This window comes from Phyllostomus hastatus, unplaced genomic scaffold, assembly GCF_019186645.2.
Source record: "Phyllostomus hastatus isolate PE091 unplaced genomic scaffold, TTU_PhHast_1.1 phas_contig_38, whole genome shotgun sequence".
NCBI lineage: Eukaryota > Metazoa > Chordata > Mammalia > Chiroptera > Phyllostomidae > Phyllostomus > Phyllostomus hastatus.
In genome coordinates this window covers 25,187,778-25,212,445 of record NW_025333869.1, presented here as the reverse complement: position 1 = coordinate 25,212,445, position 24,668 = coordinate 25,187,778, and the positions used below count along the sequence as shown (strand labels likewise).

The 24,668-nt window shown below is 55.7% G+C and overlaps 1 protein-coding gene across 1 annotated transcript in view; it reads left to right on the top strand.

Annotated features, from left to right (window-relative positions):
* The window catches only part of CDH23 (cadherin related 23), a 412,088-nt gene that overhangs the window by 226,274 nt on the left and 161,146 nt on the right, over nt 1-24,668 (top strand). Inside the window, exons 12-13 of the mRNA XM_045841835.1 lie at nt 22,562-22,711; nt 23,169-23,327. Coding sequence (XP_045697791.1) covers nt 22,562-22,711; nt 23,169-23,327 — 309 coding nt within the window. The remainder of the gene's footprint in view (nt 1-22,561; nt 22,712-23,168; nt 23,328-24,668) is intronic.

The following is a 24,668-nucleotide window of genomic DNA, read 5'->3' as shown; positions in this document are numbered from 1 at the left end:
TGCTCACCGTGACTGGTCCAGGGATTTGTCTCAGGCTCTTTGCTGCACATCTGTCTGAAGCGTCCACAGGAATGCCGAGGGGTGTCTGGGCGCAGCCTGCCCACTCAGGCTCAGGCATTAGCACGCCTGCTGTAGACGTGGAGTCCAGCACTGCCAGCGGCCATTCTGCTGTTTCCCCCAGGTAGCCGGCCAGTGTCTCTGACAGTAGAGGCCCAGCCTCTTCCCCACAGGGTTCCTCTAGACTCCAGGGCACAGGCAGGTGCAGGAAGAGAACTACCCTCAAGGAGCGGCAGCCCCGAGGCCCAGACTGCCTCACCCTAAGGTTATCCGGCTCGTCCTCCAGGCTCCCAACAGAACGGCACCCAAACCACCCCAGATGTGGTCCTGGGCTGCTTCTGAAATTGCTTTCTAAACTGCCCTGCTCTTTCCCATGCCTTCTCCACTCTCCAGGACTCCAGAGGGGTTCTGATCTGGACAGGGAACAGCTCCCAAGGCCCAGTCTTGGGTGCTGAGGGTTGGGCCCAGGTCCCCGGCTGGGGTGTCAGCCACGGTGCCAGCAGGGACAGAAAACACAGGTGCCCCTGACACTGAGCACAGCCCGAGTGTCTAGAATCTGAGGAAAACCCAAAGAGAAATCAGGCAACTTTGGTAACAGAGGTTTTTTTAAAATTGTCATTTCTTCCCGTTTCCTTTCTGATGAGAGAATACATCCATAGGGATTTGTGTCTCGGTTGAAGGTGACTCCGGATTTGCTAAGTGTGGCAGAAAAATGTGTTCATTGAGCAAACCTAGAGGAAGGAAGGGGGCATGAGAGGTGAAACCCCTTTGTCACGGATCCTACAGAACCGTGTGGTTCTCCCTCACACTCACCGTGACTGTGATTTCGCATTATCAGTGTGTTGATCTAACAATGAGTCTCCTGATTAGAGCGAAGGAGCCACAGGCAGGGGCAGGTCTGCTTCTGCCCGCCCGTGTGGCCCAGTGCCTCGTGCTCCGCCTGGTGCCTGCCTGCGAGGCGGTGCAGAAACACGGACCGGTGGAGGTGGAGCATGAGTCAATGGTACAGTGATCCAAACTGATCGTCAGTCGGGGCTCTTGGGCGGAAGCCCAATTCCCACTGAGTGTCTGTGGGAAGGTGACCCCACATGTCCACTGTGGAGCAGTAGAGGGTGCGGATGGAAAACAGGAAGGGAAGGAGGAAGCAGTTTAACCTTTCAGTCAGCATTTCGTAGCCATCATACCTAAGAAGGATGCTAATCTAATTCACAAAGACTAGATGACGCCTGCCATCCTCTCCAGATCTAGGATTCCACTCCATTTCTTGCTGAATCTTAGGCTCTGCCAGACCATTCCAACCAACAAAGGTGCTTGAAAGAGGCCCTTTCTATCTCCCAAGGACTCCATCCTCATTGTCAAGTCTCTGGGAGTAATTTCTTCTCATTTGCCCAGGTATAGAAAACTCGCAGAAGCCAGAAAATAAAGGGACTGGGTGGGCTGAAACCAACAACAACCCATTTGCACTGTGTGACAGCTGAGATGCAAATAGATGGTTGTGATGCAAATCACACCAAAAAAATCTCAAGGCGAAGGACTCAGGAGTCAGCCTTGGTGTGGGAGCTCATCTCTGAGTTTCAAATGAAAGGCTGTGGCAGCTTTATTCCCTGTGCCCAGCTGCTGGGCGGTCTCTCCTCTCATCCTCGGAGCTCTGGGAAGCTACCGGAAGCAAGCAGCACTCTGGTTCACTTGGAGTCCACCATATCCTTACCCACCCCTGCCCGAGACACACACGTTCTTCCTGTTTTCTCCACTTAGTTCACTTTTCCTCTCCCGATCTTGCTTGTACCCTCCCAGTGCTACTTACAGCTGATCCCGCAGCCCCAGGGGTTATTGGGATGGTTGGAATTTTCTGTTCCATTGTCCTCAAAACCTGCTCCCATTTGGAAGCGAGTGGATTATCTCTGTTTGCATCCTGCCTATAAAGGGTTGTGAGAGGGAGGCAGGGAGACCATGCCTCTGGCTGCTTTACAAATTCCAGCAACAGGTTTGTTTTTAAATACTGCTTGGGCACTGTACGCGACCCCTCCCAACAGACTCAGCTGAAAGTGGACAGTTCCTCCCATCTGCCTGCCAGTCAGGAGGAGCGCCCTTGGTGTACATCATGTCTTTCTCCTCAGGACCTGGGAGCATTCAGCCCACTTTCTTTCTGCCTCATTTCTGACCCACAGCTTCTCAGAACATTTTTGCCGTTGTCCTGGAGGACACTTTTGCAGAGGGACAGGGTGGGAGGGGGAGGTGCCAGTATCCCCCCATAGAGGCCTCTACCGCCTGGATCTGGCTGCTTCTGGAAATTGGAATCGTTTCAGAATGGCCTTCAGACCTCACTGATTTGCCTCCCGCCACCAGTCTGAGGGACTGTATGGAAATGTGCACAGGTCATGGGGACTAGGCAGTCAATCACTCAACAATCATTACGCACCTACTCTGTGCCGCATGCTGGGGAGACAGCACTGAAGACGGGGCCCCTGGCCTCCCTGAGCTCCTTTGTCTCCCCAGTGGGGAAGCTGGAAGAATAAGCACCAGCATCATTGCAGGTGGGCGTGAACATCAAGAAGTCAATAGACAGGGTGAGTGATGGGCTGGGGTAGGGGACCATCCTCAACTCAGCAGTACAAGAATGCCTTCCGAGGAGGTACCGGGACAGTGGGGACCCCGTGGTGTGGAGAGACAGCCAGTCAGAGCTGCGGGGGGGAGGACACCTGCAGTGAGTGCCCCCCAGCAAGGGCAGAGGTCCCCGGAAATGACCTGGCATTGTCAGGGAGCAGAAAAGAGGCTCCTGTGGCTGGCCAGGGGGAGCTTGAGGGGGCAGCAGAGGGTGAGGCTGCGGTCATCCCCAGGCACCGGGCCAGGCCTTGCCAGCCACGGGAAGGTGTCTTTCTCTTATTCTGAGCCCAGTGAGGAGTGAGGGAGTTCACATGTTCTGAATTGTCTTTCTTATGAAGCCATCTGATTGCCGCGTGGAAAATGGACTATCAGGGGCCAAGGGTGAAAACAGGGAAAGACAATAAAGTACCCCACACACACACACAGGACTCTCCCGCCACCCCTGCCCACCTGTTCCAGCCGGCGGGTGCTTCCCAGCATCTATCCTGAGGCTCTCTTGCAGTTTAGCCATTTTCTTAAGTTGTTTGCAAGAAACCAAGAACCCCAGTCCCTTATAATGAAACCTGAAAAGTCCAATAGAAACTTCCTTCAGAACTCTCCCCAGTAGGACACCCAGTGGCCCGGTCCCACCTCAGCTCTGCTCCTCACCCTCAGAGTGATACCAGGCCTCAGGTCCCCACTCTGCACCTCAGTGTCCACCTCTGGAAAACCATGCGTGGGACCGGTCATTCTTAGTTAAGACTACACATCCTGATATTCTTTAGGTCCAGGAGGACCTGGGTGCGGACAAGAGGGTGCCATCTGAGCTTCCGTCTTCTTTCCCACCCCTGACATCGGCTCATCCCCCCTTCCCTCAACTCGCTCCAGCTGTCTCTGCTCCCCACTTTGGGCAGAGAGGCCTGGCACCTCCATGGGCCTCACCCCACCCACCTTTCCCAGCCCACGCATGTGCATATTTATTTGGTGCCACAGGTTAGGGAAAGAGAGGCAGCTGGGTGGTTAAAAACAAGGACTTTAAAGCCAGACTGCCTGGGTTCAAATCCTGGCTCTACCACTTTTGGTCTGGGTGACCTTAGAGAACTTCTCTATCCTCTCTGATTCGTTTTCTTATCTGCAGAATGGAGACAATAATAGTACCTGCCTCACAAAGCTCTTATGAGGATTAAATAAGTTAATATGTGTATTTAGAATAGCACCTAGCCTATAAAAAAACACTCTCTAACTTTTAACTGTTTCTATTATCTTCAGCCCTGAGAGGTATGTGTATTATTGTGTCCTTGCCAGAGAGAAGGAAGTCAAGGCTCAGAGAGGTTAAGAGGCTTTCCCAAGGCCACACAGACAACAGGTCTCAGAGCCTGGCCTTGAACTCTCAATCCTGTGCTTCCTGCATGTATTGCGAGCCTCCCCACTTGCAGCCATGGCTCCGCATTCTCCTCAAAGTTTTGGTCCCACCAACCGGGTGGGCCTCCCAACTCCAGCGTGGCTGGTGGGGGGAGGCAGGGGAGGCAAGACAAGGAGGGGGCGCCCGCACTGCATAGGCGAGCAGAGGCACACCATCAGGAGCAAAGTCCTGTTTCAGGCAGGAGATGCCATGATTCATTTGTTTGAGGAGCAAAGAAAAAAACAGAGAGAATTACCCACCTCCCCAAGGAGAAAACACCGCCAAATAAATAAATAAAAGAAAGCAAATGACGGGAGAAAAGGCCGCATTCCAGAATGCTGGGTCCATCTGCAGGGACGGGGAGCGGGAGCGGACAGTGGGAGGGAGACTGTTCCTGTTCCCCGGCTCATCCTGGCACGGTTTTATCCATCATCCTCATTTTCCATTCCACATGGGTCCCAGGCCTGTCACAGAGCCCAGTCCGCAACCTTGTGTTTATTCAAATTTATTTTTGTGTTTGTTCCTGTTAGTCAGTGTGTCCAGCCTGCAGTTTCTTACCTCCTCGCCTCACGCAGCCCTCAAGGTCGTGTGGCTGCAGGCCCCCAGGGCCCCTCCCAGGCTTCCTTTCAGTCCAGAGCTTCTTGGCAGGGGAGTGGGGGTCCACTGAACCCCCAGGGCATCCGTGACCTTGGGTGGAGAAAACGCCGCCTCTTTATTTTCACTGACCTCTAACCAAACTTGAGCACACTCCTTACTTAAGAAAAATGAAACAAACCACAGTGGCATTAGTGGTACCTGTGACTGTGACCCCAAGAGAAATCTCAGATACTTTCACATTCATATTACAGGCGTCCCAGGGATCTCAAAATGCCATTTCTATTCACCACGACTTTGAAATTACAGCATACGTTAGACCCACTGCCAAATCTTACTGTTTAATGCAATAAAAGGTACATAATTCTACTATAATACCCTTTTAAACTACTTTGATGATTGTATTTCAAAATAATTAGTTGACTTGGTGGTCCCACATATTTTATTTTAGGTAATTAAAAGTGGCAGTCTGAGAGGGGGCCCTGGGCTTTCCCATACTGTCAGAGGGGCCCATGGGACACACAAGTGAAAACCCCTCTTTAATCCCTGCGCTCACTAACTGCCACCCCTCAGCCCAGCTCCCTCCTTAGGCTCTTGTCCTGAAGCTGACATCTCACTGGTTCTGAGTTGGGGTCGTGGGCCACAGCTCTGCGTGGGGCGGGGTTGGGATGAGGTAGGGTCGGAGCAGGGGGGCTCCATGTCACACATTCAGGTGAGGGTCTACTTTCCAGCTCTGCACCCTCCAGGCCACTGTTCAACTGAGCCCCATAAGTTCGTCACCAGTACCCACTTTTTAGTAGGGACCCAGGAAACGTATATCCCTGCTACCCCAGGGCCTGAAATTCTTCCACCCTACTGATCGGAAGACCCAGGGCACAGACCTCCGCCTTCCTATTTTTCCAAAGTGATTTGAACTGGAAACCAAACTCCAGAAGCAGTGGAGCGAGGTGGGGGAGAGAGGGAAGGGCTGGCGGGCTGGCTGCCAGCACCCATGGAGGCAGATGCAGCTTCCTGATCTCTCTGTGGATGTATGGTCGCCCAATTACCCAGACCCTCCTTTCCCCTCCATTAGGGAGGTAACAGGGTTCTGGCTGGAAATCACCCATCCCCCACTGAATCCCCCAGGAGGAATAAGGGAAGTGGTTGAAATGCCTCTAGCATTTTGTGCCTCTCACCCCGTGAAGTAAAGCTGAGAGGAGGTAGGGGGTGAGGGCTCTGGTCCAGAGGGCAACCAAGGTGAGGCACGTGGAGCTGCCAGGTCAGCTTTGCTTTGTCCCCGTTCCCCGAGCCAGAGTGCCCATCCTGGCTGCTCCTGTTTGTAAGAGGTTCTCCGGTGGTTTTGTTCCATAGCAGGGGTTGTGTCCACCCAAAGTGATGTCAGCACCGCTGGTACCTGGAATCCATGGTTCCTAGATGAGCACCTTTGCCCCCATGTTCCTCCTGCCCTGGAAGAGTGCAGGGGTTCGTTTGCACACCCTCCATTGTCTCACAGCATCAGCTCACATTTCTAGAGTTTCTCCCCCAAGATGAGGCTCTCCAGGAAAATATAAACGTCAGTCCACTTCAAAGCAAACTGCTCTGGAAGGGAAGCCGAGGGGAGCAGGGCAGCCCTGCCTGTGCTTTTCCCATTAATTTCTCCCCAGCTGCCTTTGCTGAGGCTCTTATTAGGACGGTGATGATTATGAGGATTTTTCTGTGCGTAGCTGAATCCCACGGTGTGATTCCTCTCATCATGCCGAGCTCCAACCTCCCTGAGGACCAGAGGGTGTCCTCAGCATGATCAGACACCTCCTAATTTAGTCTCATCCATAAATCTAATTAGCATGCTGTTTACAGGAGGCACCGCAGCCCCGGCAGGGTGTGAAGCAGGCAGGGCCGGCTTTGGCAGCTATAGTGCCACAGCCCATTCCTCGCCCGCTCCGTGCCCCAGTGCCCCCGGCTCAGGGCGCTCCAGCCACCGGAGGTCCTCCTCCGTGTGGGGTTTGGAGGACGGGTCCTCTTCCACCCAGCTCCCCAGCGGTGGTCTCCTTCCCCACGCCCACCACCACCCACGCTCGTGAGCAGGACTGGCGCGGACGGGAGACAGTGGAAATCATGTTATCACAGGAAGCACACTTCCTAAACGCGGCGGCTGGTCTTCCCCGCTGGGAGCAGAGCAGAACTAACAAACTTTATTTTCCGCCTCTGCCCCTCTCTCCATCTCCTCTGGGCCGGTTCACGCCCACTGTGGTGCCCCTTCACGACGGGCACTAGTGAGCCCAGTCCCGGCCTAGAACGTGGCTTCTTCCTCTCCCACTCCCCCAACCTGTCCCGCTTGCCACCTCTCACGGTGCCCCTGACAGCCACAGATGGTGTGTCTTGTTCGTCCCCGTCTCAAAGGGTAAGGCTAAGCACAGCTCAGCTGGGAGTTGTGCTTTATTGTCTCACCCCGTCACTGTGACCGTGGGCTGTGAAACAATCTGATCAACAAGGGACAGGGACTGAGGAGTCCCACTGGGCAGCTGTGATGAGGGCGGGCCACCAAGGAGGGCACAGAGCCTCCTCCCCAGAGCCAGCGCCCAGTCCCGCTCTCCCGCCCTCCTGCTGACTCCAGCCCCTGGAAGGGGAGGTCAGTACAGGGGCACGGTGGGAGGGGCAAGGGGCCTTTTGCTGGCAAGGCAAGGTTTCATGTCACTCCATCCGCACAGGCAGACCTTCCCTGCTCCCTCTCTGGGCTTTGTTTCTGCATCTGCCACCCACTTCATTTGAAAAAGGAATCGAGAGTAGGAAGGAATTTTCAAAATCAAAGAGTCGCATGTTTACACTGGGTCAGCCAGTGCAGAGCACATGTTGCTCTCCTCCGCCCTGACGTCCGGACGGGAGCCCCGAGTCTAGTGCAGACAGGCAGGTGTCTCTGCTCTTCTCACGTGAGCAGAACTGGGCTCGAAGCAGAACCTTCAACACAGAGTCACAGAGCAGGGCCAAAGACGTACAGTGACTGGTGGAGCACGCAGGGCAGTGGGCGCTCCCAGGCCCGGGGAGCAGGAAGTAAGAGATGCTCGAGAGGGACTCCTGCATTGAGTGGGAATTTCTTCATTAGTTCATTCATTCAATAAATATTTGTTGAGAAACTACTATAATCTGGATGTGGTTCTAGGTACTATCCGTAAGTGAACACAACAGCCCAAGCCCAGCCCTGGGGTGGCTCTCGTTCCAGTGGCGGAGGACTAAAGAAATAAACGAGCTCTGGCCTGTGTGGTCAGTTGGTCGGAGCACCGTCGTGTAGCCAGAAGGTTGTGAGTTCGATTCCCCGTCAGGGCACATACCCAGGTTACGGGTTTGGTCCCTGGTCCAGGCACGTACCGTCCCCAGTCTGGATGTGTGTGACAGGCAACCAATTGCTGTTTCCCTCTCACATCAATGTTTCTCTCTCTCCCTCCTTCTCTCCCTTCCTCTCTATAAGCAATGGGAAAAAATGTCCTTGGATGAGGATTTTTTAAAAAGAGTTTAATACACAAATGAGTAAATAAATGTATCCTGTGGGCAGGTGCTGATGAGGGCCGTGGAGGAAGAGAAAACAGGGCAAGGGGTTGAAGCAAGTGCTGGGAAGGCAGAGGGGTCAGAGGAGGCCCCTCTGGGGGATGGCATTGAGGAGAGCCCTCAGGGAGGTGGGGGTGAGCCACGTGGGTATTTGGAGGAAGAGCTTCCTACGCAGCGAGCGCCGTGGCTGTGAGGCAGGCGCATGCCTACACCGCAGGTGAGGAGGAGGAGGCCCAAAGGCTGCAGGAAGTCAGGCCGGCGGGGGCGTTGTCTGGGGGGTGTTCACCAGAGTGAGTGAGGCAGGGAGCCACCTGGGGTTGGGGGAGGTGTAGTGAGCAGGGAGGGAGTGACTTGATTTCACTGAACTTTCAAAAGGATACTCTGTGTAAACAGCCCAAATGGCGATCGACTGATGAGCGGACAAAACAAAGTGTTGTATCTCCACACAGTGGAAATCTATTGAGCCATCATGATAGAGAAGTTATGATAGATACATGCCTCCGATGAACCTAGAAAACATTGTGTTCAGTGAAAGGAGCCAGACTCAAAAGGCCACATTGTGTGTAATTTTATTTATATGAAATGTCCAAAAGCGGCCAGTCCACAGAGACGGAGGTCAGGTTAGTAATTGCAGGGACCGGGGAGGGGGAGTGAGGGTCAGCCACGCATGGGTTTGGGGGCTTCCTTCTGCAGGGATGAAAGTGTTTGGGGAATCAGATAAACGTGGTAGTTGTACAATATCATGAATATGCTAAAACCCCCTGGACTGTACGCGTTAAGATGGTTAAAATAGTGAACTTCCTCTCTAACAAGTTCGTTGAAAAGAGCTCTGGCCGCCCAGGGCGAACGAACAGCACGGGGAGGGCCCAGACTGGGAGGTGAGGACAGTAGCTAGAGGTGTTGCGGAGGACTGGGAAGTGGTCAGCTCTCACCGTCTCACAGGAGGTTCGCTAGGATTTGCTGAAGTGTGTTCAGGGGGAGGGTAGGTGGTGAACAGTTAGCAAAGGTGGAATTCACAGGCTAGCTCTTGGCATGTTATGTGTGACAGACTCGTTAGACAACCAAATGTAAGTGTGGAGAAGGCAGAGGGGAGAGCTGGTAAGTGTCCAACAGGCAACTCTGGGCGGGGAGGGGTCCCTCATTTGTAGCATTCGTTGATCTCTGTGACGTAGATACTCCTACTATGGCCGAACTCTGGCGACCGATGTGACCTCGCTGGCTCTCCCAGGTTCTGCAAATCTGATGAGAACCTCTGAGAGCCAAGGAGGCTCCAGCCACCACTCTGTGGCTGTGGCTGGAGATGGAAATGTCAGTGTTGCCAGGCCAACCTCTGGATGGTGTTTAAAGCCACAGGTCTGGCTGGGCTCACCTGCAAGTGGGTGTGGGTGTGGCGGAGAGCAGGGCTCAGGGCCAGGCCGAGCAGCCCTGAGGCTCCCCAGTGTTAGGGGAGATGAGGCTGGGCCAGTGAAGACGCCAAGAAGGAGCCACCTCTGAGGAAGGTGAGGACTAGGTGTGAGCACTGGGGGCAGGAGAAGGACTAAGGAGGAGGGAGGACAGGTTGCGTGGGGGTGGCTCTCAACAGAGAAAGGGGCAGGACTCAAAAGAGGAAGGAGGCAGCCTACCCTAACTTCAGTTAATTAGCATTTGAATATATGTTTACTTTTCTGTTTTTAACATAATGACCCTTAATTGCTCTCATTAGGGAATGTCCAAATCCATTAACATTTACGGAGCAGGCCTATCAACCTTTTTTTAAAAATCCACTTGACTCTCTTCTCCCACCTGTCTTAAAGCCCTTCCCTGGCACAACCACACTCAGCCCTGAGAGGGAAGCAGGACCCTCCCCCTCCCCCTGCTGTGGGGTCCCTGCCCGTGTGCTAACTCAGTCCTGGAGCTACAGGGATGGGGCCGTGCTTTGGTAAGCAGACCGCTAAGCTGAAGTGTGAATCAAAGGATCTCAAAAGCATTATGCAGATGAAGACAGCCAGTCTCAAAGGCTGCGTGACCGCATGGCACTCTCAAAAAGACACAACTGTAGTGACAGAGGACCAGGGCTTGGGGCAACCGGAGGGTGAGTGTAGGGGTACAGCACAGGGGGTCCCTGGGGTTCTGGGACTGCTCTGTGTCCTAGTTGTGATGAGGGTAATATGAATCTATCCATGTGTTAAAATCCATAGAACCGTATAGCCCAAAACGTCTGTTTCACTGCATGTTAACTATAAAAATGATAACTTATTGACCCCCCCCCCAAAAAAAAGATGAAGTGAAAGGCACCAGCATACATGGCACCTCTGGGGGACTTTCATACGCAGCACCATCCTTGTCTCACTGTCATTTAATTCTGCAGGTACAAAACACACACCCTACTGTAAAGCCAGAGGGGGCTGCAGGGCCTTGAGTGCCGTGGCGGGTTTGAGCCTAACTCAGCAGGCAGTGGGGAGCCGCTGAAGGATCCTGAGCATGAGTGACGTCCTCAGAGCTGTGCTTTAGGCTGACTAATCTGAACACCAGGAGAGTGAAGGCAGTGGCCGACGGTGATGGCAGACAGAATGTGTGGGCAGGGGCTGCCTGTGGGGTCTGTGGGAAAAGCAGCGGCTGGAATAAGGCTAGAGTTTGGGACCCCAGAGACGGGAGTGGCAGGCTAGCAGCAGGAAAGAAGATGGGAGCCGCCACTGTCTGCCACCGCTGTGCTGGGCAGTGGCCGGGCCCTGCCAATTTCATCTTTACTGCAATTTAGTTCCTCACCTGAGCATTCTGCACCCATCCTTGCCTCAGTCCCTTTCTTTCTGCTCCTGTTAGTTTATCTTTTAATCTGATTCTCTCTCTTCCCCCTCCAGCACTTCCTCCTATCTCTATCTTCTGTCTGGTGTTTTCTCATATCCACACATTCACAGAACACACATGTAGCCCACTCATGTATGCATTTATTCCTTTGTCCATCCGACCACAGCTACTGTGTGGCCAACACACATGTGCCTTGGGAGATGTGGAATGTGTTAGGTAGGGGGCGCTCTTTGCAACTGTGTCCCGGTTTGACTCTGAGATGCCCAGTGGCAGCTGAGTGACACGCAGGGCTATCGCCAGACATGATCATCCATCTGCCTGGAGCTCAGTACTCTGTCTCAGCCCAGGACTCATTTCTTAGGGCATTTGTGGGGTCTTTGTTCATAGGGAGGGGACCCAGATCTGGACAGCTTCACCTGGCAGAGGGCCGGGAAGGGAAGGGAGATGAAATCTTTCTTTTGGCTCCCAGGATCCCAGAACTCCCAGGTTCATGGGCTCTAAACAGTTGTGAGCTCTGTCCTCCAGGCCTCCCGAAGGCAGTCAGATCCCTCATTTTGAAAGGCAGCCCAGAGAGGGCAGAGAGTTTACCTGAGGTCACAGAGCATGCCAGCTCGGGGAATCCCTCCTTCTCTCCCACACCCTCTAGGCCTCTCGGCTGCCTCCCTGCCACACAGAGGCACAGGGACGATGGGCTGGCTGTTGGAGAGGCAGAGGAATACAAAGTGGTCGGATTAGCAGCAGGCGGTGTCCCCCTCCTGATTTCCATAAGGCAGTTAGATTTCTTTGCCTGGTCACACATTTCTCTCTCTGTGGGAAGAGGGAAATAGTTTTAGCATGGCAAGTAGACAGAGCCAGGCAGCTGCTGCGTGCAAGACCCAGCTCTTAGCTCTGTAGCCCGCCCTGCCCTGCTCCTCTGCCAGAGTCCCCTAGAGGTCCTGGGGAGAAAGTAGGGGGCCGGACGCCCCTTCAGCCAGCCATTGAGACTCCTCCTCCTCCTACAGGGATCCTGCCTCTCAGGTCATGTGTTCCTTCCCAGACAGAAGGAGCCCCAGAGAGAGGGAAGGACAATTCTGGGCTTGGAGCACACTGGGGTGCACACCCTTTTTCCTGCATTTTGGATTCTCCTCCCTGCACCACTGAGAACATTCATACCCCACCTTAGCCCCTGCCCCAACCCCAGTGCGAACTCCAGTGCGGAAGTTGACAGTACAGTGAAGGATGGGTTTGAAGCCAGGTATGGGGCCGAGGTCCGAGTTGGTGCATGCTGATCGGGATGGCACACCTTAAAGTTAGGAAAGGGGCCATCTGTGTTGGGAGGTGTGCCTGGGTTCCAAAGCAGGTCTGTGAGGAAGGAATTGTTAAGCTTTCCGCTTGGGGTAGTGTGCCTTTCAAATAGGGGTGCAGGCAGGAGGGAGGAAGGGAAGGAAGAGGGGGGCCTGGACTCACCCCCTTGGGATCTTGGCAGGAGGTGGGATGTGTTGTCCTTGAATTAAGCCCCATAAACCCGACATGGCCCCCTCTGTCCTTTGTGTGAGTCACCAGTCCAGGTGGCCTGTGACAGCACAGGGCTGTGCTGGGGGTGGCGGCAGGGGGTCTAGAAAGGTCCCTATAGCCCCATCCACCACACAAAGTTTGTCCTTTGACTGACGTGCCCACAGGTGCTGTTGAGGGGAGCCTAGCTCCCTAGGCTGGGCCCCCTGAGGCCACTCCACTTTAGTAAGGGCCCACGGGGCTGACTGCTCTGCAGGCCCAGGGCGGCCCAAAGACTGAATCCTACCAGAGATGGCTATCTGCTTGAAGCAGAGAAATGGGGTCAGAGTGGCCAGTTTCAACTTTTGAGGAGGATGCACTGAGCTTTGCTGTATCTGGTAGACATGGGTGGCAGCTTTGACAACATTGTTCTGACCTGCCCAGAACAGTGGCCACCAGGGCTGAGCAAGGGCTGCTTGCCAGCGTGCACGTGTCCTCGCTGGTCAGGACCAGCCCCTGCGTGTGAGTGGCGTGGGGGCTGGAGGCTCCAAGGTCATGCCGCCTTCAGGAGCACATGCAGGACACGGCCAGTGTGGTTGGAACTGGATGCCCAGAACCCCTCGTTTACTGCCCCAAGTGCATGACCTCCACACCTGGACCATGGTGCCAGCTGACCCCTCCTGGGCTTTCAGACACAGCTGCTAGAGCCGGGGATCAACTTTCACGGTTTGCCTGAGACTGCCCAGCTGCTGGCACTGAAAGTTTTAGGTGCTGGGAACCCTCTCAGACCCTGGCAAACTAGGTCAGCTGGTGCCCCATCCTCTCTGATTCAGGCCTGAGAGGTGGCCCATTCCCAGAGCAGGGAAACTGAGGCTCTGAGCCAAACAAGCCCGGGATGTGGAAAAGAAACAGCAGAGCCGACCTATCACCATGTGACCTGGGCTTTGCTGGGTACCAAGACTAAGGGCTCTGCCTGGGAAACAGGGGCGGGGGGCCGGTGGGAGGCAAGGAGAGAGACAGGTGGTCAGGTGTAGCTGGGCTTTGGAAGTGTGAGAATCCCGGGTATACTAGGATGGTGGGCTGCAAATGGGGAAAACAGAATTAGAAAACAAGTATCTTAAAGCAAGTGCCCAATGCACCTTATAGTTCCTTTCACAGAAGAGCTGGGGCTGGCTGGCAGGCCAACGGGCAAGATCCTTTCTGAGGGGGCGAGTGGAGGGAAGGAGGGGGAGGGCGGGGGAGAGGAGGGGAGGGGCACCTGTGCAGGTGAAGAGCACCTGCCCACCTCGCACCGTGTCTATAGGCGCCTCCTCTATAACACGTCCGTTTGATGAAATTGACAGCTCTCTAGTATTCTATGCCCAAAGTGCCTGATGCCAATCGGTTTGAATTAGATTTCACAAGGGTTTTTGCAATACGTGGAATTCACCAGCAAATTACTCTTAAAGAGGGAAAATCAATCATTTGGAGCAGAGATAAGCTGAAGGCAAAGCAGCCTGGGATTGATCCCGTCTGTGCAGGCGTGTGTGGAATCCGACAGATAACCTGGGAGGGGGTAGGAAGGGGAGGCTGGCAGAGAGGGACAGAGGAGGGGGGAGGGGGAGAAAGGGAAACACAGGGAGGGCAGCGGGAGGAGGAGAGAGAAGAGAGATAGAGGGAGACAGTAAAGGGGAGAGGGAGAAAGGAGGATAGAAAGGTATGAGGGGAAAGCGGGAAGGCCAGAAGAAGAGGGATAGAAAAAAGGAAAGAAAGGAGAGAGGGAAGAGAGGCGAGGACAGGAAGAAAAGGAGGAGAGACAAAGACGAGGGAGACGGGAGTGAGAGGGAAGGCACAGAGTGGAGAGGGACCTCGAGCTGGAGGAGCAGGCGCAGCAGAAAGGGCACAGCAGGTATGCGCGGCTCCTCAGAGAACCGCCCGGTGCACACGTCTCACTTTGCAGAGCAGGAAACTGAGGCCCAGAAAGAACAGAGAGTTTGTCCCAGTCACACAGGGACAATGGCAGATCCAGAGGAAACAGGTTGCAGACCTCAGGGCCATGCTGCTCCAGGGCCCAATACTGCAGAGGGGCTTAGGAAGGGCGTTCAGGAGAGCCTGAAATGAGGGTTGTTTCCTTCACCCTGATGCAGGCCCGAGAGGTGGCCGGCTCCCAGGGTGGGGAAATGGAGGTTCTGGTGGCTAGCCGAGCATGGAATGCACGGGAGAAAGAGCAGGGCTGACCTACGGCCGTGTGACTTGGGCTTTGCTGTGTCCCGGCATCGGAATTCTGTGACTAAGAACAGGAGATGGGAGTGGCCCCTCACCCAGGAATTGCTGGAAAAGTGCCAGCCTCAGGTCCCCCAGACTGTGAAACTTGGAAGGTCCTTGGGGGTAGAGGGGGGGTTAGGGGACAGTGACCACCATGGAGCTCCTTCCCATTGTCCCCTGGACTCCAGCTTCCCAGTGGGCAGCCTGGTGCGCTGGGCATGAGACAGCTGCCCTGGGGAGGCAGGGCCAGGGAAACATGCCCCCCTCCCCCTGCTTAGGTGTGGGGGTCTGTAAGGAGAAGCTTCAAGCTTTGAGGTGAAGGGGTGAGGAAAGGCCAGCCTCCTGCCAAGGTTCACTTCAGCATGTCTGATTGGGGTTAATTAAGTGAAAGGTAGACAAAGGAGTGATAAAGAATCTTCACTGGGCTTTGATTTTCTGCCACTCAATAGCGTGGATGAGACCAACAGAGCACTGGGAGAGGGAGGGAAACCCAGGCGGACACCGGATGAGGTGTCCCCTCACCCCCCCCCCCCCCCCCCCCCCCGCACACACCCAAACCTTTGCCCCTGCTCTGCCTGCCCCTCTCATTCCTGGCCAAGGTCTGGAAACCAGCCCCTCCCCCACCCCCTTCCTTCTGGAACAATAGTAACAACTCTTCTTTATTCGGCACTTGCTCTGTCCCAGGCCCTTGACGAAGGTTTTGCGGTTCACCTACCACAGCCTCACCGGGTAGCCTTTACTCTGCCTATTCTGCAGATGAGGAAATTGAGGCTCAAGGAGGTAGAATCCGTTCGATTCCCAGCCAGGTTACATGCCTGGGTTGCAGGCCATAACCCCCAGCAACTGCACATTGATGTTTCTCTCTCTCTCTCTCTCTCTCTCTCTCCCCCCCTTCCCTCTCTAAAAATAAATAAAATCTTTTTAAAAAAAAAAAAGGAGGTAGAATCCCTTGGGCAGAGTCACAGAGCGGCAAGGGCAGTGCCCAAATCTGGGGTCAGGCCCAATGCTGAAGGCCGCGTGCTTTCAGCCGCCACTGAAACTTAGGGCGTCGCGCCCTGGCACCGCCGGCCGGGGGCTCTTCCCCGGCGGGCCTGAGTTCGGACAGGGCTTCTGCAGGGGTGGCACTGACTCTCAGGGCCATCTCTGCGCTCCAAGTGCCAGGTCCAGTTCCCAGCTTGGGGGAAGGGTGTCCCACCAGCCCACAGCACTCCGTGGTGCCTCACGAGGTCCCTAGCCCATCTCTGTCTTGATTCACCACACAGCACCCCCCCATATAGAGACCACCTTGGTCCTGCTGCCCTCCCCTAGCCCACCAGGCATTTGCATTTCCTTGGTCTTTCCTCCCTATCAAAAGGAATTAAGTTTCCCTGCAGGGCACTCACCCCTTCAGAGGGCGGGGTGAGTGTCCCCTAGCATTTGGGGTACAAAGGAAAAAGGCACTCAGCACTCCTGCCGCTGGGGAGCCTCCTGCCTAAGGTAAGAAAAATAACTCAGGTGCCACCCACAGAAACACGGCAGAGGGAGGTTAAATCCTGTGTGTGCGCCTTCTCCCCCCACTTCACGGATGAAGAAACAGAGGCCCCAGGAATAGGAGTTGCCCAAGGTCACGCAGCTAGGAAGCAACAGGGCGTGTTCCCACACCCTGAACCTGACAACCCTACTCTCTCCACTGCATCACACCACAGAGTCACCAACCCAGCTGCTACCCTGACGGAAAGCTACCCTGACGGAAAGTGAGGCGAGATGAGCACCTCTGAGGGGCTCACTGGCACCCCATCCGCAGGAGGTGCTCTGGTTGGGGAGTGCCAGGCAGGGGCCAGAGGGATGAAGGAGGCATGTGCAGACCTCAGCCGCAGGGAAGGAGTGGGGGGAGGCAGGCCTCCCTCCCCCTGGGGACTAGGGCACCTGCAGAGGGGAGTGCCAGGGTCCAGAGCCCGCAGGCGGTGACCGGGAGCCATACTGGGAGAGAAGTCAGGCCAGGATCTGAGGAACCCGGGACACCCATGCGAGCCCACCTGCAGAGGCCGGCCGATTCTATGTCTTTAAGGGGAGGGAAAGCCCTGTGTTTGGCAGTCCTTAATGTAACCCCATTCTGGAACCCCTCTGGGAGGGTGTCAGCACTCCACGAACAGAAGCCGGTAGAACACCCAGCCCATAATAAACTCCATAAATGCAACCCAGGGTCAATTCCCAGAGCCACTGAGATGGCCACAGCAGAGAGACAAAGAGCGTCCTTTCTGGGCAGTGACTGCCAGCCCTGACGGCTCTCAAGGCCACTTCTCCACTCCCAGCATGAGGTCGGGGCGGGGGGGGGACAAGGTTTGAGGGAGCTGAGGGACAAAGCCCCTTCTGGCGGCGGCTGATAACGCGGGGGCTGTTGCGTTGCCCTCCGCGGGGGGCAGCAAGACTTCAGTCACCAGAAGCAAAGCTCGGCTTGCGGGCTTGCAGCATGGGGTGGGGACCGGCGGAGGTGAGGAATGGCCTTTCCCCTCCCAACAAATAAATAAAGCAGAGCCGTGGAACCCCGTGGGCAGCCGCCGGCTCCCCAGGCTGACGAGGGGAGGGCGGGCGCTGCCGCTCACTCTGGGACCCGCCGCTGCCAGCTATCAGCCTTCTCATCGCCTCTCCCCGCTGGAAGAGAATTTAATCCACCGGGTTCCTCTCCGCGCACCCTGGGACTCCTTTTGATGTTCCTCTTTATCTTCCTTCCCAACAGAATTGCCCCTCAACAGCTCCAAGAGGGCCTCCTGCCTCACCCCTCCTCCCTCCCTCCCTCCCTCCCACAGCTCCACCGAGCAGTCCCCCTGCGGGGCCCGGCAGGGGGCAAGGGCGGAAAGAGGGCTGCACCCTCCACTGGCCCCTGCTTCTCTAACCTGCACCTGGCTCCCGACCTTGGGAGAGGTGCGGTTGGGAAGGGAGGGGGGAGTGCAGTGTTTTGCGGTGGGAGGGGCCCTTGAGGGGCCAGGGAGGGCAGGGTGATTAAGAGCTTAGACTCCGCAGGATCAGGCTCAAGGTTGACTCCTTCACTGGCAGCCGGGAGGGTTGAACAAGTTACCCTCCCTGGCCTTAGTTTCCTTCTGCGGAAAGGGGCTGGCCTGCTGCTGCTGCCCCTGGGGGGCTGTTGTGAAGCCTCTGGTTAAGGTGTGTGAGCGCATAGTTGGTGCTTGATACATGGAAGTGGCTGTTATATGAAGCCCCTGCCCAGGGCTGCAGTTAATAGGGGTTGTTCATCAACTTAGTGAACCAGGTGGGTGAGTGTCACACGCACACACCCCGAGGGGCTGTCACAAGCCAAGTCCCAGCAGGTACTGGACCTTGGGGCAGGTTCTGAAGGGACAGGCTGAGCACTTGAGGGGACTCAGCCAGAAGGTGGCTCTGGAGCCGCAGGGCAGCTGTGTGAGGGGGCCTGACCACTGCAGCATCAGGCCTGCATGAACTCCTGAACTCGGCTGCTGGCTTCAGGTCAAGGAAAGGGAGCAGACCTCATCCACTGAGACCTCGCCTAAGGAAGCCAGGAAGCCCTAAGGGGCAGGAAACCCCACGCTCCTGCTGGGTCAGGTGCACCCACTGCAGCTGCACTGAACCCTGCAGCCCTTCCCAGGCGCCTCCTCAGCCCCTCCCTCTTCCTGTGCGCAGTGGTCGCAGCCGGGGCCCCCACCCCTGAGGCTCTAACCCAGCTTTCTCTCTCCTGCTGCTCATCCACCATATCTGTCTAATGGATTTTCTTCACTGTTTGCAGACTCAATCCTTCCCTTGCCTTTCTTTATCCAGGGGATTCTCAAACTTTAGCGTGTATCAGAACACCTGGAGGGCTTGTTAAAAACGGTCCTGGGCTCCATCCCTGAGTTTCTAATGCTGAAGAACTGGTCTGAGTGGCCCCCAAATTTGCAAGTAACAAGTTCCAGGTGAGGCCGTCGCGATGGTCCCTGTGCCACCCTCAGAGAACCACTGGTCTGCCCTCCTAGTTCTCGTCCTTCCCTGGATGCACGTTAGAATGAATAATCTGGAATGCATTACAAAATCCTGACGTCTGGTAGCTTTTTTCCTCCTCCATCCTGCAAGTCTGATTTCCTCGGTTTGGAGTATGGCCTAGGTATGGGAATATTTTAAAGTTCCCCAGGTGATTTTGATGTGTGGCTGGTGGAGAACTTCCACCCTGCCTCCCCTCTGCATCCCTGTGTCTGAAGTCTTCCCGACCCTGGCTGCACAGTGTGGTGCCTTCAGGGGCATTGAGAACAGTCAGCTGTCTGGCTCCGCCCCTGGTAGATCCTGACTCGGGGGCCCTGTGGGCACCTGTGTTTCTGTGTAGAGCCCACTGGCAAAGCCTCCCATTATCCCAGCAGTTGGGCCAGCTTCCCTAAATGGACCCTTCACAAATCAGCTCACTTTTTGGTCTCATCATTAATTATTCGTTCCCAGCTGCATGCCTTTGCTTAGGCCAGTGGTTCTCAAACAGTGGCCTCAGACCTGCAGCATATCGGCGTTACCTGGAACATATTAGAAATGCAAATCTATGGGCTGCAGCCCAGATCTGCTGAACCAAATATTCCGGGGCGAGGGCGACAGTCGGGTTTAACAGTCTCCAGGTGATTCAGATATACCAAAGGGACTAAGAACGAGCTTCAAGCCACTTCCTCCACCCGGCACCCCTTCTCCGTGTGTCCACTTTCCTTTCCTTCATCCCCAAAGCCAGTTCAGAACGCCCTTTCCCTGGGCAGCCTCCCCTGTTTCAGCTCACCTGCTGGCGTGGTGTGCTCTCAGACTCGCCCCTGAGTGCTCGGCATGACCGTCGCCATTTGCTCTGCTACCTCAGTTTGCACTGGAGCTGCAGCTGGGGGACGCCAGCACCAGGTCCTGAAGACACGGCCTGTGGCCTGAAGGCACCCCATCCCGGGAGCTTGTCCTGGCTGTGCCACCAGCCACCCATGCAGCCTCAGTTGGCACATCCAACTTCTCTGAACCTCATTTCCTCTGGAGGGGCTCCCCAGCTCCGGCGTTCTTTCTTCTCCACCCTATGGCCTGTGGGAAGAGGATACACAGAGTAATGGGTGAGGAAAAACTGCTGAACCCCCATCACTTTCTGAGCACCTACTGTGTGCCAGCTCCCACGTGGATTTGTGCTGCCTGAGGTGTGATCTGGGGCCTTAAGGGGCTCCTGACGTTCCACAGTGACCTCAGAGGGCTATTCTGAGCAGTGCCTGGCAAAGAGTAGATACCCAACAAATGTGTGCAGTGTTGTCTGTTTTTAATATCACATCTATTTGGGCAGTTACAGAACAATCTCCAAGACATAGCTTTAAGTAAAAAAATGAAAGTAAAGTCCAAAACAGAGCGACGTGTATACAGTGCTTCCGTTTGTGCCTCACAGGGGAGGTGCTGGTGCGTGGGCCCGTGCGGGCACGGCTTCCTGGGGAATGGGACCCAAGGCCGGGGATGGCAGGAAGGCTCTCGAGTGTCTGGGGCCATGGAGAAAGGAAGACGGTTGTGTGCCCTTTACACTTTTGAATTATGTGAATGTTTTCCATGCCTGTGTGTATTATGTCTTTCTGTATTAGGAAATTTAAAACGTGACAATGCTTGGGGTTGTTTCCTGCAGGGGGTTTGTCCACCTCCTGGTAGCAGGACATAGGGACGTGGCCCTTCCTCTCCCAGCCTCCCCCATCCCCCTTCCCACCCCCTCTGGGTGGGGACTCGGGGAGCTCAAGGAGACAGGAGCCCCTGTCCTGCCTCCCCCTTTGTGGACTTGTCCCGCCCTCCTCCAGGTGTGGGGCTGCACGGACCTCCCAGTACCTGCGAGCATGCACACCTCCTCTCCCCAGAAGCCCGGAGGCTGTGGCCCATCAGAGGCAGGAGGGCTGTTCCTCCAGAGCAGGGTGTGTCCCTGGAGTCTGTCCTGGCCCCTCTCCCTCACCCTGACCTGGGACCTCACCATCTCTTCTCTCTGGTTCCTTCCTCCTCTCCACTCCTCTCTGGCTCCTTCTGTCTCCGTACGCTTTGACTGACCGACTCCCACTGATAGAACTTGGTAAGTGAGCCTGGGGGGGCATGGTGGGTACCGAGGGGAGGGGTCTTCACAGGGGATGTTGCTCCACCTGCCTGGGCACAGCGCAGCCTGCCCCCACTCTCTCAGGCATCCAGGTCCTGTGGTGGAGGCACCCGGGTCCACGCGAGGGAGAAGGGTTGGTGTCACCGGCTCAGAGCTGTCACACTCCACCAGCTTTGGCTATTAGTGCCCCTTCGGGCATTTAATTGATCCCCTCCACCTGACAATGGATCCCACACCGGGGAGAACTGGAGACTGTACAGCTCAACCGGGCCAGGGGAGCGTTGCCTGCTCAATGTGTGGGAGCCACTCCGGGCTGGGGGCTCTGGAGGCCCCACTACTGGCCTGGACCCTGAGGTTGGCAGGACAGCCTACGAGAGCTGCCGTCCCTGCCCCCTTCAACCCACTGAAACAGCAGTAACAGGGTGCCAGCCTGCCTCCAGCCTCTCAGGAAAGGCTCAGTATGGGAAATGCTCTCGTTTCACCAGTTTGTAGTTGTAAATGGGAAAAACTCAAGACACTAATGGGTAAATGTTAACATGCACTCATTCCACAAACGTACCTGAGAGCCTGTGGGACAGCTTGAGGCTTAAGAATCTTGTGACCTCTCAGGCTTTGCTGAGAGGGTCATTTCCAGGCTTCTGGGTTGCCTGGCTGCCCCCTTCTCTGCAGGAACAGGTTCCAGAAGGGAGCCCCTCGACATCCTTGGGCAACCGAGAAGAGAGTCATGCTTCCCTTCCCAGTCCCCAGTTTTCCACACAAGCAAGTGCACAGATGGGCTGTGCTGGGCCCTGGGCCAGGGGTGGGGGACGCACGGCGAGCGGGAGGCCCCTGAGGGCCCCGGTCAGTAGCCTGCTGAGCATCTGTAGCAGGGCCCGGAGGGGCTCTTGACTGGTTGGTTACAAACCACATGCCACCTACCTAGGTCGAAGAGAGGTTTAGGGGGCATCCCCTCTTTGTGTGCAAGAGGTTGAAGAGGTTGAATCACTTCTGAGCAGGCCAGACTTGGGCCATGTCTCCTACCTTCAGCGGTGGCTCTCCTTCCTGACCTGGGGACTTGGCCAAATGCAGACATCACACGCTTTGTGTGAGGATGAGCTGGGCAGCATCAGAGGTGCCGTGGGCCCTGACGCTAGAGAGGATGGCCAGAAACCCCTGGCTCAGAGCGAGCATCCCCTCCCTCCACCTGAAACCATAGACTGCAACCGAGCCGCTGGGCCTTAACAGGGCCTGCAAAGGCTGGGGCAGCTCTGGCTGTCTGGGGTCCAGTGTCCTGCTGGCCATAGTGTGGGGCACACAGGGGTTCACTTTGCCACTCAGGCTATAGAATTATTCCCGTTCCACATGTAAGCAAGCCATTGTTCTCCCTGACCAACGGGTTCCAGAAAGAGGACAGGGAAAAACAGCGTCCTGCTCTGTCTCTCATTCCCTCTCCTGTCCAGCCCCACTGTGGACACTGGCTTCTCTCCTGCTTCCGCTCTCCCCTCCCTCTCCCTGCTGGGTCTTACGGCTGGAAGAGCCCTCTCCACTTGGGGTCACTGGGACAGGATAAAAGGAGCAGGAGATGGAAAATGCACCGAACTACCTGCAAGGGTGTTGTGCGCATCCAATGGGGTGGGGCGATGAAGGGAAAAAGCTGGAGGAGATTCCCAGAGGGCCTAGACACGGGCAGCAGGGGGGGTCAGGGAGCTGGGCCAGGGGCATTCAGGGGAGGCTGGGGACACTGAGGGGTGAGGCCCGGGCCAGCGCTGCTCCTACCCCTGGCCCGCCTTCCGAGCCAAGGCAGCCCTGCCCCTCCAGCGGTGCTCCAGGCCTCAGCCTCCCGCGCCCCTTCTGACTGGTTTCTCCTCCATTCTTAACCCCAGGGCCTGAACAGCATGTTTGAAGTGTACCTGGTGGGGAACAACTCCCACCACTTCATCATCTCCCCTACCTCCGTCCAAGGGAAAGCGGACATTCGCATCCGGGTGGCCATCCCCCTGGACTACGAAACTGTGGACCGCTACGACTTCGACGTAAGGCCCCTATCACTGTCTTCCTGGCTGGGTGGGGGATTTCAGGCAAGGCAGGAGAGGTGGGGTGACAGCATGCCCTTACACAACCCCTTCCATCTCTTCTCACCCTCCCCTGCAGCTCCGACTCATGGAGCCAGGACAGGGGCTGGGCTGAGCCTCCCCTTTCCAAGGGCAACCAGGAAATGTCCAAGAACTGAGTGGAGTTCTACCAGGCACCATCCAAGCCTCAGAAACCCCTCAGGAGCACTGCCATCCACACCCTGCTAGTGGAATCAGTGCCCCCCACCCCCAGCACTATGACCAGTGAGGGAGGGACTCACAGTAGCGCACACCTGGAATGAGCAGGGCCTCTGACAGGTGTTCTAGGTAGGGAGCTGCAAAGGCCCCAGGGGATTTATGGGGACGAAGGCTCCAGGAACATGTGGGACCTTACCTGGGCCCTGCTCTGCACACCCAGCTCTTTGCCAACGAGAGTGTGCCTGACCACGTGGGCTATGCCAAGGTGAAGATCACCCTCATCAACGAGAATGACAACCGGCCCATCTTCAGCCAGCCACTGTACAACATCAGCTTGTACGAGAACGTCACTGTGGGGACCTCTGTGCTGACTGTCCTGGTGAGTCCCCACGCTTCCTGCATGGCCACTGAGTTCTGGGGCCCAGCACGGGGAGGCAGCCAGAGGGATTTTGCCCAAGGAGTTTGGGCAGTCAGGGAAGGGGGTACCCCCAAGCTCCCAGAGGTTGTGGTGCTGGTGTATTCAAGCACCTGGACTCTCCTCACTGGGCTCCCTTGGCCGTGGCGCAGTGTGGAACAGGGGCCAGCATGAGGGAGGATGAGATTGGGCCAAGGATGCTTTGGTTCTCTGCCTTGTCTGTGAAGGGATGGCACCTAGGTGGGCCAGGAGCCTGGAGGCATTCTCTAGTGGGAACAGGTGCCAGCTGTCTCTGAGGAGGGTGGCACTCCCTATCTGAGCAGAGAAGCTAGGGAAATAATGCGCTACTTAAGGGCACTTGGCATCCCAGCTGCCCTTGGTTTAGACTTTGGTGAGGGGCCCTTCCCAGTGTCTATTTGTATCAGACTCTTGGTTTCAAGGGACAGAAACCTGTGTTTCAAACAACTGAACAAACAAAAAAGATTAGCTAATGTAGCTCAACAGTGTAAGTGATTTCAGGAATGGCTGCATCCAGGCACTCAGCTGAGCAGGAATTTGACTTCAACACGAGGGTGTTTTTTTCAATTGGCAGAGAGGGACACCAGCACCCCGATGCTACTTCTTACAAATTTATCAACCCTATTGAGGAAAAAAGATATCTTTTTCAATAGTTCCAGCAAAAGTCACAGTGCTGACTGGCTGACTGTCAGTGACCCAGCTTGTTGGGCCATCCTGGAGCCAGTCATTGTGGTTCTGATATTCTAGAGATGGGTCATATTCCCCACTGTGGAGCCAGGGGGTGGGGTCAGCCCATCCAAATTAGATGGGCTGAAATGGGGGAGGGGCTACATCAAAGGGGTTCCTGATTGAAGAAGAAAGAGGCTTGATCTCTGAGCAGATCGAAGTGGCAGGTGTGTGTTACACAAGCCCAGGGTCTTCCCAGGTTAGGTGATCAGAAAAGATTATAGAGTTTCACTCACTGCTGCCCCTCCCTGCTCACTCTGAGGCCCCCAGAGTTCTGTTTCTTATTCCATCCTCACGCAAAGCATAGACATTGCCTGCTGATCCCAGGCCCTCCACTCCAAAGTGTGTTTACTCTACAGACAGATGGCATGAAACTGTGTTGAGCCCCCAGGCCCTCCTCATTCCACAGTTAGTAATATTTCAAACAGATGTTGAGCTAGGCCGGCCATCAGACGTAACAATAGGTCTGCTGTGGCCATTCGCTTCCCCAGCCTGTGGCTTCACAAGGTGCTCTCTGCAATCAGTCACCTGATGCTTGAAGTCCCACAGACCCTCTGGCAG